A 19,665-nucleotide genomic window follows, 5' to 3' on the forward strand; every position below is an offset into this window, starting at 1 on the left:
CATGCTATCTCTGTTTTTCTGCTATGCTATTACAGTTCAAACTCCATTCGATTATGCTTTGCTAATATGTACACAGAGTTCATGAAAATTGAACTGTACTTTAAGAAAGTAAGCATAATTTGTGGCTACTTTAGCAGTCGAGCTGATTTGCTCAGGGGCAGTTAACAGCCGTTAGAAACTGAGAGGAAAAGTGGAAGATATGTTTGCTTTGGATTTTTTTTTTTTTTTTTTTTTGGTGTGCCTTACATTTACATTATGAGGGAGACAATCTACTGATTTGAATTTTAAGCTCCTAAACTGCCAAAGCAGTTTTGATTTCTGTGGCATCTTACATACAATCTATTTCGGATTTTCTTTTTCGACTTCTGCCATATGATTTTTTGAAAATATGCAGCAGCTTCATCAAGCTGCTCAAACAGGAGAAAGGAGGTACGAGAAGCACAGTAGCTAATATTGTTCAGTAACACTTGTATGCTCTACTGAGCCCCACCCAGCTAATTGCCTGACAGACTTAAAAAAAATTCAGGAAGGAAAAACAGCCAATCACAATCTTGGCCTTTCACACAAGGGAAAGAGATCACAAAAGGTGCTTCCTTTTTTAAAATGCAGGATTTTAATCACGTTCTTGAGACTGTCTCAAGTTTTTCAAAATATTCCTGAAGATGAGCGGATGTTGTTTCATTCACTCTGCTTTATTCTGAGTTATTTCATGCACGTATCCATGTATCATTTCACTGTGCTCCTCCTCCTTATGTCAGGGAATACAGAGCAAGAGGAAGCTCAGGTATGCCAGCTCAGCCCCAGCGCATTTTTAGAGGGTGGGGGGAGCAGGATTATTGGACAAGAGAAGATTATTTTAGCCACAGAAACTTTCAGCTTGGGCCCAGTAACCTAAGGTTTTTTTCAAGTCAGCAGGTGTCTTATTTAATAGCATCAGAAACCAATTAGAACTTTTATCAAACTATGGGAAACATCTGTAGTCAGTATGTAAATCTATGTGTTCTAAAATTATTATTGAGCTAAACTACAGAGCTTCCAAAGAAAGGAAGCAATGCTAATGTCATTAATTAACACACCTTTGCTTTAAACAACAAAGATGCCACGCCAGCTTTTGAAATCAGAGAGGAAATCTCAGATTCTGTATTCATTCTGCCGGCCTTTCAAAGAAATGACTGGTACAGCCCCCTCCCAAGAAAATGGATTTTTAACATTTGGTCCTCAGAAGCTCAGCCCTGAGACTGCTTTATTGTGCTGGGTTTTACAATGGGTTTAATATAGCAGGGTGCCAAAGGGCAGGAGGGGAAGAACTTTACAAAGTAGATAAAGTAGGTCTTTTCAGGATGCAGACCAAAATTGGTAGTGTGTTTTATTTCATCTCTTAGGACTTTCCTGATGGAGTTCAGTTTTTACCATGCAGTTGTTAGAACATAGAACACTATGTTTGTGTGCCTTTTTCTGTTGTAACTAGATCTAATTTTTTTTAATTAAGAGAAAAAGCATGCATAAAGCCTTAAAATTGGCAATGTGTTTTTCCTGCTTTTAATACTAATGCTATTCTTGATTTGCTAACAGAGCTTACAATTGGTATTCGTTGTCATCTGTTTCACTGACTGAGGTTAATATGAATGATTTTTTTTTTTCTATTTGCGTGCCCACTTTCTGTAAGAATAACTAATTCACTGAATCACATACTATTGATGCATATAGATTGAAACAAACTTATTTAAAAATTACTGTTTACATCTTTCCTTTAAAATTTTAGGAAGCCTAAATTATATAGCAGTTGTAGGATATTATTCAAAAATTACTTTCTAAAAAGTAAAAGTGGATGTCAACAAAAAAAGGGGGAGAAACATTGCCAGAAGCCAGAAAATCTCTTAGTAAAGCTGCTAATTATTCTTAATGGGCAAGATGAGCACATTAAGAAACAAATGAATACATCAGTGAAATGTAATTGAAAATCGACCTGGCAATGGCATATCACATCTGAGTATTGGCCTGTATATTATTCTTATCATTTTAAAAATTGTTTTTGTTGTTCTTGGCTTCTGTATTTAATGAATCCAACTGAATCTTCTCAGTCTCTTAAGCTTCTAAGATTCTGATTTTTACCTCTTAAAAATAGCATTTCGTGATATTTCCTTTTAATTTTATATTATTTCTATTTGTTTTAGTATGTGAGGCAATGAATGGATTGGTTCTGAATCTTTATATCACAGAAGCATGTCAACCAGTTTTGAGGTTATTTATTATTTCCCTAAAATATATCAAATGGATTGCCTATGTCTTCTTGAGTTTTCCATCTTGATTCTGAAAAGCTAGATATTGATCTGAGATTTATGAAACAGAGATGTCTGGAAAGATATTAAGACTTGAGGTAAAAATGAATTTTTTAAGTCACAAATGTTTTCTTAGATTCATGGGTAGTTTTCCCTAAGGTCTCCTTGGTCTCCTTAAACTGCATTGCTGGGTCTATGAACCCAAAGCCCCCACACCTGAGAGCTGCTCTTCCCTACAGATTCCATTTTCTCTGTACCCCAAGAGAACAAAGGATAAATTAGAAACGGGATCATTTCGTTTGTCCAGTTATAAAATTTATTCCAAAATAGTGTGAAACGTGTTCCTTTTCTTTTTCTTTCTTTCTTTCTTTCTTTTTTTTTTTTTTTTTTTTGGTAATGCCCCCTTAGTGTCAAGAAAGAAATCTTCAACAGCCCACATATAATAATTACTCCATAAGGTTTGTAGCTTGTGATAACAATGACCTAGGAATAGGAGAGACACATGGTATACTGAGCTATTATTGATACTAAGCCTCTTCTAAATTATGATGAATAAAAGTAGAACTCCTGAAGGTGAGCATCCCTCTCTGGCTACAATCACTAATGTGCCCAGCACAGGCGCCCTGCCTTAATAAACATCTGGCAGTTCTATGCAGAAGATTCCAATGTTTGGTGACCCATTTCTCTGTAAGCATCTTATCCCCATAGTATGCACAGTGTGGGTCACAGATCTTGAACTTAGGATTCTCCAAAAATGGGTAAATCTCCTGTGCTTTTTAAAGGAGACACCCCGGGTTTAACATTATTTTTATTTAATAGAATCCCTGACTTGAGTAACTAATGAGTGAAGCTTCATGTGGACTGTGCAGCCTGTACTATAGATGGTTGACAACGTGGAAATCCCGGGCCATCTTCCTGTGTCCAGGCTTCTTCTTCCAATGCCGGCTGTACTTCCATCTACTGATGAGTCATAAGTAAACTCTATGTGCCTCACATTGGGTAGCAACTCAACAAATATCTATTTTTGGAATTAAATTAAAATTAATTCAACCAATATTAATGGCATGTCATTACAGGTGCTAAAGATACAATAGTGAACAAGATAGGTCTAGTACCTATCCTTGGCTAGAATACATTTATACACATGAAGGGCAGAAGTCCTTTGATAACTCTGGTTATTTAAATTCTACAGTATAAATGTTCACATAATTAATTCTAACTTTTTTTTTCTTTTTTCTCCTTTTTGTGGAGAATGGGGTCTCAGGCAGTCTTGAACTTCTGGGCTCAACAGGCGTGAGCCACTGTGCCCGGTTAAGGTAATTAATTCTAAGCAGCAAGGAAAGAAAATAAAGTGTAACTGCCAAACCTCATGTTAGTTACTTTACCAGCCTCTTCATCCTACCAAAGCTTTTGCCTAAATTATACACTAAGGTAATGAATTGACATGAATTGGGCACCTACTATGTGCCAGGCCTATCATATGTGATACTCCATTAAGCCTAACAAATAGATATCATTATTTCTGTTTTAGAGATGGAGCTCAGAGAGATTAATTTACCCAAGGACACACAGCCACCAAGTATCAGAACCAGCACTAGAAGCCAGGTTCATTTGACTTCAAAGCTTATGTTTTTTCCACTTAAACCATTCCGGGTCACCAAAAGCTAAAATGATTTGGTGAACCTCATCTTGCATTTTCTTACCATGCTCTGGAAATAAAGGCCTCTCATCCATAAACATAACAATTGGCATTGCTAACAGAGTTTATAGTACCTCTATGGCATCTTCTCAATTCATGTGAGTAATAAGCACATTTAAGAATATTTTGTAGCCTTAAATTAGCAAATATTGCCACATTAAGCATTAAAAAGAAAAACCTTGAGAGATCAAAATGAATAGGGTTTGTATTATAATCTCATAGTTTCCTACCCTCATTTTTGGTATTTTGGTATTCCAACGAAAATAAAGATAACATAAACCAAGAAAGTGGTGCTTTATGAATCACAGTGTTATTATTTTTAAAATATTTTCTTGCTTAAAGAACATGACAACTCTCAAAATGTATATATAACTACTGGTAAATAATTGCTAATTGCAGGAGGAGGCTGATATTTTTAACAATATGATACGTACATATAACATGTATATAATTTGTTTAAATTACTATTATATAAAACTATTTTTTAAGAATAAAAATCAACTGAAACAAAATTGAAATGGAGCCCTACCTCTGAACAGGGCTTTATTTGAGAAGAAAACCTAGAGATAGAATTCCGGTTTCCTTTTAGCCACAAACATATATCCTGTAGCTCTGGAAGTCCAGTTGCCTAGACAAGGGGATTGGAGGCAACTACTCTGTATTCATTTAATCAGAAATCACATTGAGGCTTTCTTTGCACCCAGTCCCTCCCACTGAAGTGCTCCAGAAGGTGGGTGCGGTTCAGAGAACACGATTTGGCCCGTTGTGTTGAACACTATCCTGGACATATTGACTCAATGTGATTGGATTTCCTTTATTACCCTGAGGTGACACAGAAGAATGATAAAATCTATTATTGGACACAGTGCCATCCAGAAGAACCATCAAAATCTGACCTAAAGTAAAGGGTGGGGAGCAGGAGATCTGAGTTTATCTCTTAAGGTAATATTTTAAAATACTGTTGACATTTTTTCTTCTCATGCTCATTTTAATATTTAAAAAAACCTCTTAAACCACAAAACATATTTCCTTCCAGTTCTAAAAATAAAGCAGCCTAAATACTGCTGTGGATTTTTTTTTATTTAAAAAATTGCTTCTAGAATATAAATACATATGTTTGCTTCAGCCTTACCACCTGGAGTCACAGGTTTATAAATTGTATAAAAGTATATAGTGTTAAGATGTTTACTAAAAATTATTAATAGGTTTTCTGAGTTATATAATTTAACTTCCCTGAGACTATTTTATAAAAAGTATTACCTCCACTAACAAAATAATATGTTTTGCTTGATAGATTAGTCATGTACTCATACGACTCTACAGGTGTACCGGGCACATTATGGCATGCGGTTGGATGCCATGGAAACTCTAAGGAGGGTGTGGCCAGAGTGTGGGGGAACTTAATCAAAAACAGTTGTCAGCTGACTCTTTACTAATTTTGTTCTTCTCAGAATAAAGATGTCAGCTGTCCTTTTCTGCAAGACATTTCATTTAGAAGACTTTCCTGAAATACTTTCTTCCTGAAATAGACAGAACTGTAGGCCGATGTGTCATTTTAGTTAATCAAAACAAGTAGGCAAATTAGTCTCTTTTATTTTTTTAATGAATGTAATTTAACGGTATTTAATTTGCATACAGGAAAGTTCACCCAGGAAAAAAAAAAAAAGTCTGCATTATAGCACTTTTGTAAACCTCAACAAAGCCCTTCATTAGGAGACCTAATTGGTTTTTCCTACCCACCCCTGGGGGAAGAAAGCTATCACAGTACCTGCTTATTCACTCAGAGAAGAAATGGGTGTGCCTGGTGGTTCAAGCAGAGATTTGGGTTAAAAAGTCCTGTGGCTCTGTTTTTGCAGGGAGATCTTGGTCAATGCTTGCTTTGAGCATGCAGGAAACCTGTTTTTCTGAGCAATAGGAGAACATCGCTTGTCTGCTTGGTGTCCTCGCCATGGGCCCAATTTAGTTCAGCTTGTAGCCTTCACTGGAATATTTTATTTCTTGACTATTTAAACCTGCCTTATTCCAAAAGAGGGATTTTGAGGCTTCTTACCGTGACACATAGAATATACCATATAAAATGAATAGGAAAGTGAGGGCAGTTGGAAATTGGAAAGCCAGGAAAATATGATGAAGCCAGGAATAGAGGTCAGTAGAGAAAGTATATGCAACAGGGTCTCTTGTGGTTGTTAGAGTTAGGCCACACATTTGGCTCTGAGTTGCACAGGTGCTGGAGCAAAGAGAAAGAGAGGATCAACTCTAAGAGTTATCATGCCGGGAAATGGAAGCAACATCAGCTTTTCCGGGTGCTGAAACCTGACAATTTTTTCCGATGGGCCCTTGTAAATATGGCGCTGGGTGATGTAATGAATCAGCTCCTGAAAACATGTCTTCCATAAATATGGCTCTTTTGTACAAGTCCTTCCATGCCAAAGGCCATAGCGTAAGTCTGTAAAGACAGTTCTTCAGGGGACTTTTCACTGAACTGACTTTCTTCAGTAATTCATTTTCTCTCAAAGATTCTCCAAGATTTTCTCCATCTTTTTCTACTCACTTCCTCCCAAGTCTCATCCTGCTGCTCCTCTCCACCGCCCCCGCCCCCAGTAGCATTTAGGAGATTGGAAATACTTCACACTGGAAAGTCTCAGGAGACTGACATTGCCCTCCCTGCTGACAGAGAGGCTTGCCTTTGGACTCCTTGCCCTTTTAAGCAAGTAGGACATGGCACCTATGGGACAGTCATTTCCCATCAGCACTCATAACTCTAGGGCTTGCCATGATGATCCATCTCAGGTGATAAAATGCAGCCCAGGGAAGCGAAAGAGCTTGCCTGTGGCAAGTCAGCATCCTGCTTCCCACCCCACATGCAGCTCTTCTCCTTTCACAGTACTCATCCCATGCATGATAAAAAGATCGGCCAGGCGCAGTAGCTCACGCTTGCAATCCCAGTATTTTGGGAAGCTGAGACAGGTGGATTACCTGAGGAGAGGAGTTTGAGACCAGCCTGGCCAACATGGTGAAGCCCCATCTCTCTAAAAATAGAAAAAGTAGCTGGGTGTGGTGGCTCATGCCTGTAGTTCCAGTTACTAGGGAGGCTGAGGTGGGAGGATCACTTGAACCCAGGAGGTAGAGGGTGCAGTGAGCCGAGATCATGCCACTCCAGCCTGGGCAACAGAGCGAGATAAGAGTTTCTGGACCTTTTTTTTTTTTTTTTTTCCAGTCAGTTCACAATCACTGCAGACATTTTCTTAACTGTGTCCTGTAGATGTGCAAGACATCATCACAAGGAATCAGAAGGCTGGTGTTTTTAAGACTCAGAAAATATCAAGCTGGTAAGATACCTTTCTGCATTAAAAAAAACTCTGATTGAAATTGTTTTTCTTGATACTATGGATGGTTATTAAAAATAATAACAGCTAACATTTATTGAGCACTTACTGTGTGTCAGGCACTGTTTTAAGCACTTTACAAGTATTATCTCATTTAATGCTCACTAGAATACTATGAGGCAGACAAACACTCTCATTATCTCCAATTAAGAGATGAGAAAACAAGGTAAGTATATTAAACACTGGGTAGGGGATGATTTATGATTAGACAGTATGAGGTTGGGAGAAGCCAGGCCTGGGAACTCCTTAAATGGCTCTCTTCCAGTGAGTCTCAGCCTAGGAGCAGTTTTGTCCCCAAGGGGACTTTTGGCATTCCCTGGAGACATTTTTTTTGTTGTCATGACTTGGTAGGAGAGCGGGGAGTGTTGCTACTGGCATCTAGTGGTAGAGACCAGGGATTCCACTGAACATCCTGTGTTGCATAGGACGCCCCCATACAACAAAGAAACATCTGGCCCAGAATGTCAATAGTGCCAACATTGAGAAACCCTGCTCTGTTCCATGATTTTAAAATAGTCTAGGTGTCCATTCCCTTTTACGTTCTGTTAATTCTTATACAAACTAGGAGGAATGCTTGCTCTTAACCAAAACAATGGTGTGTACTATGATGCTACATTTTATTTTTGCCCTGGTGGTAATGGATCTAGAGAAGCGAGTAATCATTTCATAGTTTTCACATGAAATATCTGTATTTGTGTATTTTTTCTCATTTATTTAACCACAGACTTTATTAGAATAACTCCATGTTAAATTAATTGTTTTCTTTATTACTGTGAAGCTGTCATCCTTTGGTAGTTTGAATTTTCCCTATTGTGAAGACACTTTCCCACCCCAACTTCCCAGTCTGATTTTTTTTATTAGTTATATAAACTATTCATTAACAGACAAGACCTACAGACTTATTTCTCTTGGACACACCCACGGTACAGCCCTGGCGGCCAGTGGTCTGGGTGTGCTGGCCTCAGAAACGAAAATAGCTACAATGCTTAAAAACCAAAGTGACGACACATATTGGTGTGAGACTATGGAATAGCAATGATTTTTTTCTCTTATATTAATTGGTGAATGTAATGAAGTGTCCATATATGTATTTTTATTTTTTTATTTTTTTTATTTATTATTATTATTATTTTTATTATTATTATTATACTTTAAGTTCTAGGGTACATGTGCATAACGTGCAGGTTTGTTACATATGTATACTTGTGCCATGTTGGTGTGCTGCACCCATCAACTCGTCAGCACCCATCAACTCGTCATTTACATCAGGTATAACTCCCAATGCAATCCCTCGCCCCCCCCCTCCCCATGATAGGCCCCGGTGTGTGATGTTCCCCTTCCCGAGTCCAAGTGATCTCATTGTTCAGTTCCCACCTATGAGTGAGAACATGTGGTGTTTGGTTTTCTGTTCTTGTGATAGTTTGCTAAGAATGATGGTTTCCAGCTGCATCCATGTCCCTACAAAGGACACAAACTCATCCTTTTTTATGGCTGCATAGTATTCTGTGGTGTATATGTGCCACATTTTCTTAATCCAGTCTGTCACTGATGGACATTTGGGTTGATTCCAAGCCTTTGCTATTGTGAATGGTGCCACAATAAACATACGTGTGCATGTGTCTTTATAGAAGCATGATATATAATCCTTTGGGTATATACCCAGTAATGGGATTGCTGGGTCATATGGTACATCTAGTTCTAGATCCTTGAGGAATCGCCATACTGTTTTCCACAATGGTTGAACTAGTTTACAATCCCACCAACAGTGTAAAAGTGTTCCTATTTCTCCACATCCTCTCCAGCACCTGTTGTTTCCTGACTTTTTAATGATTGCCATTCTAACTGGTGTGAGATGGTATCTCATTGTGGTTTTGATTTGCATTTCTCTGATGGCCAGTGATGATGAGCATTTTTTCATGTGTCTGTTGGCTGTATGAATGTCTTCTTTTGAGAAATGTCTGTTCATATCCTTTGCCCACTTTTTGATGGGGTTGTTTGTTTTTTTCTTGTAAATTTGTTTGAGTTCTTTGTAAGTTCTGGATATTAGCCCTTTGTCAGATGAGTAGATTGCAAAAATTTTCTCCCATTCTGTAGGTTGCCTGTTCACTCTGATGGTAGTTTCTTTTGCTGTGCAGAAGCTCTTTAGTTTAATGAGATCCCATTTGTCAATTTTGGCTTTTGCTGCCGTTGCTTTTGGTGTTTTAGACATAAAGTCTTTGCCCATGCCTATGTCCTGAATGGTACTACCTAGGTTTTCCTCTAGGGTTTTTATGGTATTAGGTCTAACATTTAAGTCTCTAATCCATCTTGAATTAATTTTCGTATAAGGAGTAAGGAAAGGATCCAGTTTCAGCTTTCTACTTATGGCTAGCCAATTTTCCCAGCACCATTTATTAAATAGGGAATCCTTTCCCCATTCATATATGTATTTTTAAATCCTGCTTAAAATGTTGGGAGTAGGCTGGTGGCACAGGGGACAGCATGTTCTGTGTTTCTCATATAAATGAACAAACCACTTCTGTTTCCCAGAAAACCTGGGGTAGGTTGAGAGAAAGAGAAAGGGTCTGCCGTTACCTGTGGGGTCCCCGTTGTTAGGACAGCCTTTCCTTCACAGTGCAGACGGCCTTATCCTTCTGGAGAGGACTTCATTTTTGGACATGATTTTCAACCTGGTCTTTTAGTTATCAATCAAAAGTGCATTTTCTGTGTTGTCCTCATTTACATTTATTTAATGTTTAAGGTCATTTGTGACCATCTGAGTGTATTTCAGCATATGGAATCAGGGAATAATAGATTTCAGCTTCATGCTGTGAAGAGAGATTGTGTTTTTACAAGACATAATGTTGTTTACTGGGTGTTAATAATCACTAATTAATAAACATATCTAGACTTCTAAAATGTTGCATTTTGAGGAATAAAAATGTCAAGTGTTTAACTTATGGAGTGCAATAGTATTTTCTGTCATCTCTTCATAAAATAATTAAGTTACATAAAGAAGCAAAATGGCATTGTTCAACAAAGGACATATCCCAAATGCTTAATACATGGCCTTTGTTTCTATTTTTCTGTTCTCAAAACTGCTATTTCTAGATATATTGTTCTGATATGTACCTGGACATATAGACTATGTGACAATAATAGTCATATAGAAACCTCCAAGATAAGGGTGGGTTTTTCCCCCCATCTTTATCTCATACTAGTTGCGGTCAGTTTCTTTTCTTTTGAACCCTGCAAGCATTTTGTTCAAAGTCTACCAAAGCACTTTCTAGAGAATAGATAGATTGAGTTAGTCCTTGAAATGCCTTGATCTTATATTAAGGAGCAACTTGATCACTTAACTGTCAAGAAGCTAAGAGAAACGGCCAGCCACTGATGTAATAGTCAGTATTCTCCCTCCATCCACTGCCTTCCCACCCATAACCAGTACAATGTGATGAAAGTATTCGTTCCACGAGAGAAGAAATAAAAGGAAGCCATTCACAAAAGCGCTAAGATAGAGTTCAATACTCTTTTTTAGTACCTCAATGCATATGCAGAATTTCTCCTCCACATTGGAGGTGTGGAATAACAGCAGCGACAGATAACTAAGAGGTATTTACCATAGCTATAAAGCCCACACGTGAGCCAAATATTTCTGCTATTAAAAAGCATTTCAAAGCTTGACATGAAGTTTGTAACAGCTGAATGTCTCTTATGACTTCATTTGCAAAGATGTATAAGCTGAAAGGAAAGTCATGATATGAGAACTATGAGCCTAAGAAATGGTATATATATTTTAAAAAAAAAAAAAAAAAAGCTGCCCAGAAATTTGATTGGCATCCAAGCTCCTGTTCTCACTACTCTGATGATGTTCTCCATAACTATCAGCATTTCTCCTACTACTGACGTCTTCCTACCTCTTACACAGGGGCAGACCCAGGTTGTATGGGGCCTGAAACTTATTTTGAGGGCCCACTTAAGAAGAATGAATTCTATTATACCTTACTTTGATAAATTTTACAGAAATATATGACCATGTGAACACATTACTAGGGCTTCTCCAAGGGCCTTGGAAGGGCCCTTGCAAGAGGCTCTGACGCTGAACCTTCATTAGCTTCACAGTCAATCCACCTCTGCTCTCATAAGCACCACCATCCTTGCCTAGGGTAACTCTTCTCTTAGCTACCAAACTTTCCTGCTCCCTCTATCTATTTTAATCATAGTCTGATTGTAGCTAAATGTGAAAGACGTGTTGGTGAAAGTCTGGAAGCCTTAGCCCTGGCTGAATCTAAGATCCACTTATATGAAGCATTACATTCATTACTTTTCAGCTTAATACAGTTATTTGGTTTATTTGTTGTCCATCCATGCAGCCGTCCATTCACTTAACAAATACGCCCAAAGTACTCTGCTTTGGAGAATATAAATATGCAGTTATCAAAAATAATTCTTGAACAAAGGAAACCATGCTACTAAATATAGCTAGAGATTGATGAAAGAGCAAGGATATTTACAGTATCTCAATTGTTGGGTTTATCTAAAGCTGTCTTCAAAATTGTGACTGTTTAACAAAGAACCATTTGGAGCTTTTGACGTCTATGTATTTCTAGTTCTTCCAGAATTAGTGAATAGCGTCATTCTCTGGTTAATATTAGTTGAGAATTACTAAAAAATATATTAAATTTACCCTGCTGTGATGATGAAAGTAAGTTTCACTTAACAGTGTATGTATCTTTGTGTGAAAGTTGCTAGTGAATTCAGGTTTATGACCTTTATTATTCTTTGATAAACCATGAATTTTAGTAAACTATGGAACTTATGTTAAGACTTTTTTTATAACCCAAACTTTACCTTTATGTAGGCCCCCAAGATTGGTTTTTGGTCGCATTGCCCTATTGCTTTTTAAAGATTTATACCTCCTCTGAGACTCAGTTTCCTTTAGAGGTTAAAATGGGGATGTGGAAAATGATTTTTGAAAGGTACGTTCCGACCAAGTGGAATCCAGTGGCTGATTTTCCTGGGCCTTCTGCAGTCTGCCCTTGTATCCACATCTCATCTAGCTGCCGCCTCCTCTTTTGGTCACCCAGGCCCCCTCGCTTGCCTCTGACAGATATGATCTCTCCATCTCTCGTCTTTGCCATTCTTGTTTCCCTCCTCTTCTCCATCTAAATCCTTCCTTCTAGGATGGCACCACTACCATTTTCCCCCTGCCTTCTCAGACTATCTCAGCCTACCCTAATATTTTTAATTTCTGCTGCTCTTAGAACATTGAATACAGTTGAACATGGCATAGTCTCTTATTGTTCAAAGCATATTGGCTTTGTTTCCATGTTCACTGGTTTATCAACTTGTTGACAAATATTTTGATCACCTTCTGTTTGCCAAGTCCCATTATAGATGCTAGAGATGGAGAGGTAAACAAGATGGAAAAGGCCATGCCTTCTTGGAGTTTATGTCCTAGGGAGGGAAACAGATCGTTTTCTTGAAGGCAAGAATTCTGCTTAGTATGTTTTTGTACTCCCTGAAGCAGTTAGTACACTTTATCCTTGGTATATGAAAGCTTTTAAAATTGGTATTTAGAGAATATTTTGAAAGACATGAATCCATAAAGCTTATGGAACCAAACCATTTTTAGTAGAGGAAAGTCAAGCTCTAGAGAATCAGACATCCGTTTCTACATCAGATAGCTGACTTTCATTTCAGTGTTGGCCTCTTCTCAGGCATGCACATGTAATGTCTGTAGACAAACTGACAGTGTGAGTAGGCATTTATCTGTTCTTTGTCAGGTTGAAGAGGAAGGTTAGTAGAAGGTAACTGAGATAAGGAAGCTGAGGGCTCTCTTTAAGAAACTTTCTGATAAAATATACCTGTTAGTGAATTTTGCTAGAATTATAGTAACAGAATCCTAAAGACCGCTGAGAATTCTAGAGATGCCACACTCCTGTTTCCTTCTGTTGCTATCTTGGCTATGACAAAATGAAATTATCATGTGTACTTTCTGTTACTAACATAACACTGTTGATTTGCTTAACAAGTTTATAGATGGGCTCATATCCCTACTATTTAGTGTTTTGCACTGAAGACACCAACTCCCATAAGATTAGCCAGTTTCAGCTATTTTGATAGAGTTATCCTTTTTGTATTAAAATGAGCCAGATTTTAAAATAGGAGGATGCTGTATTTTTAGGGACCCTCTTAAAGTACAGTCAATTAAAAATTAAGGCCTTTTATTTTAGAATAACATTGTATTGATTCTTTGGATTTGCCCACTTCTATTTTTCACCAAGGTCAAAATCTCACTACCAAAAATAGGCCAGGTTCTGTATTGATAGCTAGGTATGCAAGTCAGACTACTGTATTCTCTGTGAAAATGTCTTCTGGTTTTAAGAGAGAAATCCTTCTCCCTTCCCAGAATTGTATATCACAGAAGTTACATATCAATAAAAATATTTTTGTTTTCAAAGGAGTTCTTCACTTAAAAATAGAGCCATCTTAAAAAAATTTTTTAGAGAATGGTCACATGATAAATCATTGTTAAACAATCATTTAGTTTTTACCTTAATAATGGACATTAGTTTGTTTTTGATATTTTGCTATTATAAACAATGCTGCAGTGAGACACATCTTTACATAAATTATACATTTGCAAGTGTGTCTATACAACAAATTTTCAGAAGTGGATTGCGTCTATTTGTACAACCCTACCAAACTGCATAATTTTTGTCAGTATAACTTTGTAATATATTTTCATATTTCATATTTACTAAGACGACATTTAACAAACTTGGAGTCTTTCTATGCAAGAACAGTTGTTCTCTTTTTAAGTTTTTTAAGGTGTTTCACCAGCATTTTTATGTCTCTTAAGTTTATTTTTAGAGATTTTTTATTGGTCTTACAAATAAGATTTTTTCTTCCATTATATTTTCTACTTCCATTGTGTTTTACTATGGGGTTTGGTATAGTAAATGTGTAGTCACCTCAGTGGGTTGTTTTGAATATTTTGCAGGTTTATCCTCTTGAGTTTTCTAAACAAACAATCACATCATCTGCAAATGATGACAACTGTAACTGCTTTCTAATTCTCATACCTCCTTTTTCTGTGTCTTGTATAATTTTATTGAATAAAAATTTCCACAATGATTATTAAATAATAGGCATCTTTGAGTCTGACTTTGTTGGGAATCTACTAAATTTTCACCCCATTAAGTATGCATTAGCTTTTGAGTTGAGATATATATGATATTTTTTATCTTCTTAAAATTTCTTAAGAGATGTTATCATAAGTAAATATGGAACTTTAGCAGATATCTTTTCAGCATCTATGGAGATGTTCAAATTGCTTTCCCTATTTTATTTATAACTATGACAAATTATATCAACAGGTTTCCTAATATTAAAACATCTCTGCATTTCTAGTAGTTACTTGGTCACAGTATTTTAATTCTTCTTTTAATATGCTTCTGTGTTCTAACAACAAATTATCTGAGATTTTTAAAAATTACAACTTTATTGAGATATAATTCACTTACTATACAGGTCACCCACTGAAAGCATATATAATTAAATGGCTTTTAGTATATTCACAGAGTTGTGCAAGCATCACAATCATTTTAGGGTATTTTCATCACCCCCAAAAGAAAGCTCATACTTGGCCAGATGTGCTGGCTCACACCTATAATCTTAGCACTTTGGGTTGCCAATGTGGGAGAATTGCTTGAGCCCAGGAGTTTGAGATCAGCCTGGGTAACATAGTGAAACCCCATCTATTGAAAAGAAAAAGAGAGGAGAGGAGAGGGGAGGGGAGGGGAGGGGAGGGCCTCATACTCATCCCCCTTTCTCACTCCTCCTCCCTTCCAGGGTTAGGCAACCACTAATCTATGTTCTGTTGCTATGCCTTTGCTTACTCTGGACATTTCACATAAATGGAACTCTATAATATATGGTCTTTCACATCTGGAATCTATCACTTAAAATAGTGTTTTTAAGGTTATTCATGTATAGCATGTATCAGGACATTTGTCATTTTTAGTACTGTTCCATTGTATGGGTAGACCACACTTTACCCATTCATCAGCTGATGGACATTTGAGATGTTTCCTTTTTCTTTTTCTTTCTTTTTTTTTTTTTTTTTTTTTGCTATTCTGGATAATGCTGCTATGAACGAACATTTGTGTACATATTTTTGTGACAAGTTTCATTTCTCTTGGGTTTATATGGTCACATGGTAACTCTATATTTAACCTTTTGAGGACCTGCCAGACTATTTTTCAAAGTGGCTGAACCACTTTAAATTTTCTACCAAAAAGTATATGATGTTTTCTGAGCTGTTTGCATTGATATTCATCAGTAAAATTGGTCCAGAATTTTCTTTATTGTGCAAACTTGTCCGATTTTAAATAGCATTGACGTGATAGCTATTTAAAATAATTTGGAAGTTTTTCTTATCTTTTGAACCACCTCTTAGTGGGTTGCCCTACACTAGATCATAATTCTAGATCAGAACAATTTTTACCCCATTATTTTGTATGTGATATTTGGAGATATAGTGGCAAGAAAGAACAAAATTACATTAAAAAATGCACTGCACTTGAAAGTATGTAAGTTTGAAACATAAAAAAGGAAGAAAAATAAATGAAAACACCAAAAAGCAATAAATAATTTTGTGATTTCATCTGAGACAGTATATAATTGTAATTTCTAGTCCATTCATTCTAATATTTTGTTGCCACTTTGTTTTGCAACTGTGTAAGTTAATCAGCTGTCATAGGATCAGAGATACTTGAAATGGAAAATACAGTTAGTAAAATAATTAGTACCTTTCATTTTAAGGTCTTGAAACCCTTTCTAGTCTGCTTTAACCAGTGTAGAATATACTGGTCCCAAACATGAAGGGGGTCTGAATGTTAGGAAACTATCCCTCTTTTGGACTCTGAAATAAGTTCATTTCTGCTAAATTCCAAACAAAAACACAGAGCTGGGATCAGTTTTAAAGTCAGTCCAGAAAAATATAAGTGATACGCTGTAACAACAGTTCTCAAACTTTGTTCACAGAATCATTTGTATAGCTTCTTATGACACACATTCTTGAGCCCCACACCCTGAGAGACTGAGGCGGGCCTGGGGTTTTGCATTTCTAACAGGTAACTCTGATGTCTGGTCTGGAGCCCTCACATGGGAACCACCAAACTAGAGTTCTCTCTGATATTTTCTCATTCAATTCTGCAGTGTTCCATAGATTTAAAGTTGTTCAGATTTTCTTGCCAGGCATGGTAGCTCATGCCTGTAATCCCAGCACTTTGGGAGGCCGAGGTGGGTGGATCACAAGGTCAGGAGTTCGAGACCAGCCTGGCCAACATGATGAAACCCCGCCTCTACTAAAAATAGAAAAATTAGCTGGGCGTGGCGGCAGGCGCCTGTAATTCCAGGTACTCAGGAGGCTGAGGCAGGAGAATTGCTTGAACCTGGGAGGTGGAGGTTGCAGTGAGCTGAGATCGCACCACTGCACTCCAGCCTGGGTGACAGAGCAAGACTCCATCTCAAAATAAATAAATAAATAAATAAATAATAAAGTTGTTCAGATTTCCATTCAGTAAAGCCACTTCCATTCACTGTATTTTCTTGCTTATTTTATTAGATGTTATGCACTTACAAAGAAAGGAAAGGACCTGACTTAAAGTCAGCTCTCAGATCAGCATTTCCATCTCTTCCTGATTCGATTTTGGGAGACTGTGTGCTTCCAGGAATGTATCCATTTCCTCTAGATTTTCTAATGTGTATGCATAGGGTTGTTCATAGTAGTCTCTGAGGATCTTTTCTATTTCTGTGGAATCAGTTGTAATGCCACCTTTGTAAAAGGTGACCTTTGTAATGTCATATTTGTAAAAGATCCAGAGATCTTTTACCTCCTTGGTCAGCTGTATTCCTAGGTATTTCATTTTCTTTGTAGCTAATTTAAGTGGGATTGTGTTCCTGATTTCACTCTCAGCCTGGACATTGTGTAAAGAAATGCTACTGATTGTTGTACATTGATTTTGTATCCTGAAACTTTACTAAAGTCATTTATCAATTCTAGGAGCCTTTTGGCAGAGTCTTTAGGATTTTCTAAGTATAGAAACATATCAACAGCAAAGAGAGATAGTGTGACTTTTTATTTGGACACCTTTTATTTCTTTTTCTTTGCTAATTGTTCTGCTTAAGACTTCTAGTACTGTATTGAATAGGAGTGGTGAGACTGGGCATCCTTGTCTTGTTCCACTTCTCAAGGGAAATGGTTTGAGCTTTTGCCCATTCAGGATGATGTTGGCTGTGGGTTTGTCAGAGATGGCTTTTATTATTTTGAGGTATGTTCCTTCTATGCTTGGTCTGTTGAGGTTTTTTATCGTGAAGGGATGTTGGAGTTTATGAAAAACTTTTTCTGCATCTATTGAGATGGTCATATGGTTTTTGCTTTTGATTCTGTTTATGTGGTGAACCACATTTATTAATTTACATATATTCATTTGTTTTTTAGAGACAGGGTTTCACTCTGTCACCCAGGCTAGAGTGCAGTGGTGTGACCATGGCTCACAGCAGCCTCAACCTCCTGGGGTCAAGCAATCCTCCTTCCTCAGCCTCCCAAGTAGATGGGACTATAGGTGTGTGCCACCACACCAGGCTTTTTTTTTTCTTTTTTTCTTTTTTTAATTTTTTGTAGAGACAGGGTCTAATTTTGCTGCCTAGGCTGGTCTTGAACTCATGGACTCAAGAAATTCTCCTGCCTCGGCCTCCCAAAGTGCTGCAATTACAGGTGTGATCCAGTGCACCCGGCTGTTTTGTGTATGTTGCACCAGCCTTGCATCCCAGGAATAAAGCCTACTCGATCATGGGGTATTAACTTTTTGATGTGCTGCTAGATTCAGTTTGCTAGTATTTTGTTGAGGATTTCTGTGTCTATGGTCATGAGGGATATTGGTGTGAAGTTTCCTTTGATCTTTGTGTCTTCGCCAGACATTGGTATCAGGCTGATGCTGGCTTCATAGAATAAGTTAGGGAGGAGCCCCTCCTCCTCAATTTTTTGGAATAGTTTCAGTAGGATTGGTATCAGTTCTTCTTTGCATGTCTGGTAGAATTCAGCTGTGAATTCATCTGGTCCAGGGCTTTTTTTGGTTGTAGGTTATTACTGACTTAATTTCAGAAGTTGATATTGGTCTGTTCAGGGTTTCCATCTCTTCCTGATTCGATCTTGGGAGACTGTGTGCTTCCAGGAATGTATCCATTTCCTCTAGATTTTCTAATTTGTATGCATAGGGTTGTTCACAGTAGTCTCTGAAGATCTTTTCTATTTCTGTGGGATCAGTTGTAATGTCACCTTTGTCATTTCTGATTGTGCTTATTTGAATCTTTTATTTATTTTTCTTTGTTAAGATAGCTAGGGAATCTATCAATTTTTTTTTTTTTTTTTTTTTTGAGAACCAACTCTTGGTTTCATTGATCTTTTGTATGGATTTTCTATTTCTTAATCTGGGTGGTGGTTAGAAGGGTGTTTGCCTGATAATAATTAAGGCATGTATTTATTACATGTGGTTTACTGTGTCTTATTTCACATACAACATGTCTTTTGTTTTTTTAAAAAAGCCATTTCAGTAGTTTCAGAGAGAGAAAAAGAGGTAGCCCTGACCTGCGTGAGAGTGGAAAATGGTGAGCAAATATGGGGTCATTCCAGAGAAGTGACTATATGTAGAATGTAAGATAGAGGCAGAGTAAGAGATAGCCACTTGGAAATTTACATTTGAGGTGGCAGTAGAACAGATACGTAACGGTAACTACTAGAGGTTAGAAATAAAAGTTCAAATCTCAGAAAAATACTGTGCTAGAAGATTTGGAGATCAAAAGCAAGTGATCAGAACATAACTATGGGAATTGGAAAGTCAGAAGAGAAGATGGCCAAGGACAGAATCTTAAAAAATGTCTGTGTGTCAGGAGCAGTAAAAAGAGCCAGAAAGGGATACTAAGAAGGGACTGGAGAGCGAGGTTGATGGCTTGGGGTGGTATGGTATAATACCACTTCTTTTTTTTTGAGACAGAGTCTCGCTCTGTCACCCAGGCTGGAATGCAGTGGCGTGATCTCAGCTCACTGCAAGCTCTGCCTACCGGGTTCATGCCATTCTCCTGCCTCAGCCTCCCGAGTAGCTGGGACTACAGGTGCCCGCCACCACGCCCGGCTAATTTTTTGTATTTTTAGTAGAGACGGGGTTTTGCTGTGTTAGCCAGGATGGTCTCGATCTCCTGACCTCATGATCCACCTGCCTTGGCCTCCCAAAGTGCTGGGATTACAGGCGTGAGC

The 19,665-nt window shown here is 37.5% G+C and overlaps 1 protein-coding gene across 1 annotated transcript in view; it reads left to right on the top strand.

Moving 5' to 3' along the window:
• Nucleotides 1-19,665, top strand: part of CAMKMT (calmodulin-lysine N-methyltransferase) — a 406,998-nt gene that overhangs the window by 344,463 nt on the left and 42,870 nt on the right. Inside the window, exon 7 of the mRNA XM_011978214.1 lies at nucleotides 7,241-7,307. Coding sequence (XP_011833604.1) covers nucleotides 7,241-7,307 — 67 coding nt within the window. The remainder of the gene's footprint in view (nucleotides 1-7,240; nucleotides 7,308-19,665) is intronic.

This window comes from Mandrillus leucophaeus, unplaced genomic scaffold (genome assembly GCF_000951045.1).
Source record: "Mandrillus leucophaeus isolate KB7577 unplaced genomic scaffold, Mleu.le_1.0 Scaffold190, whole genome shotgun sequence".
In the NCBI taxonomy this organism is placed as follows: Eukaryota; Metazoa; Chordata; class Mammalia; order Primates; family Cercopithecidae; genus Mandrillus; species Mandrillus leucophaeus.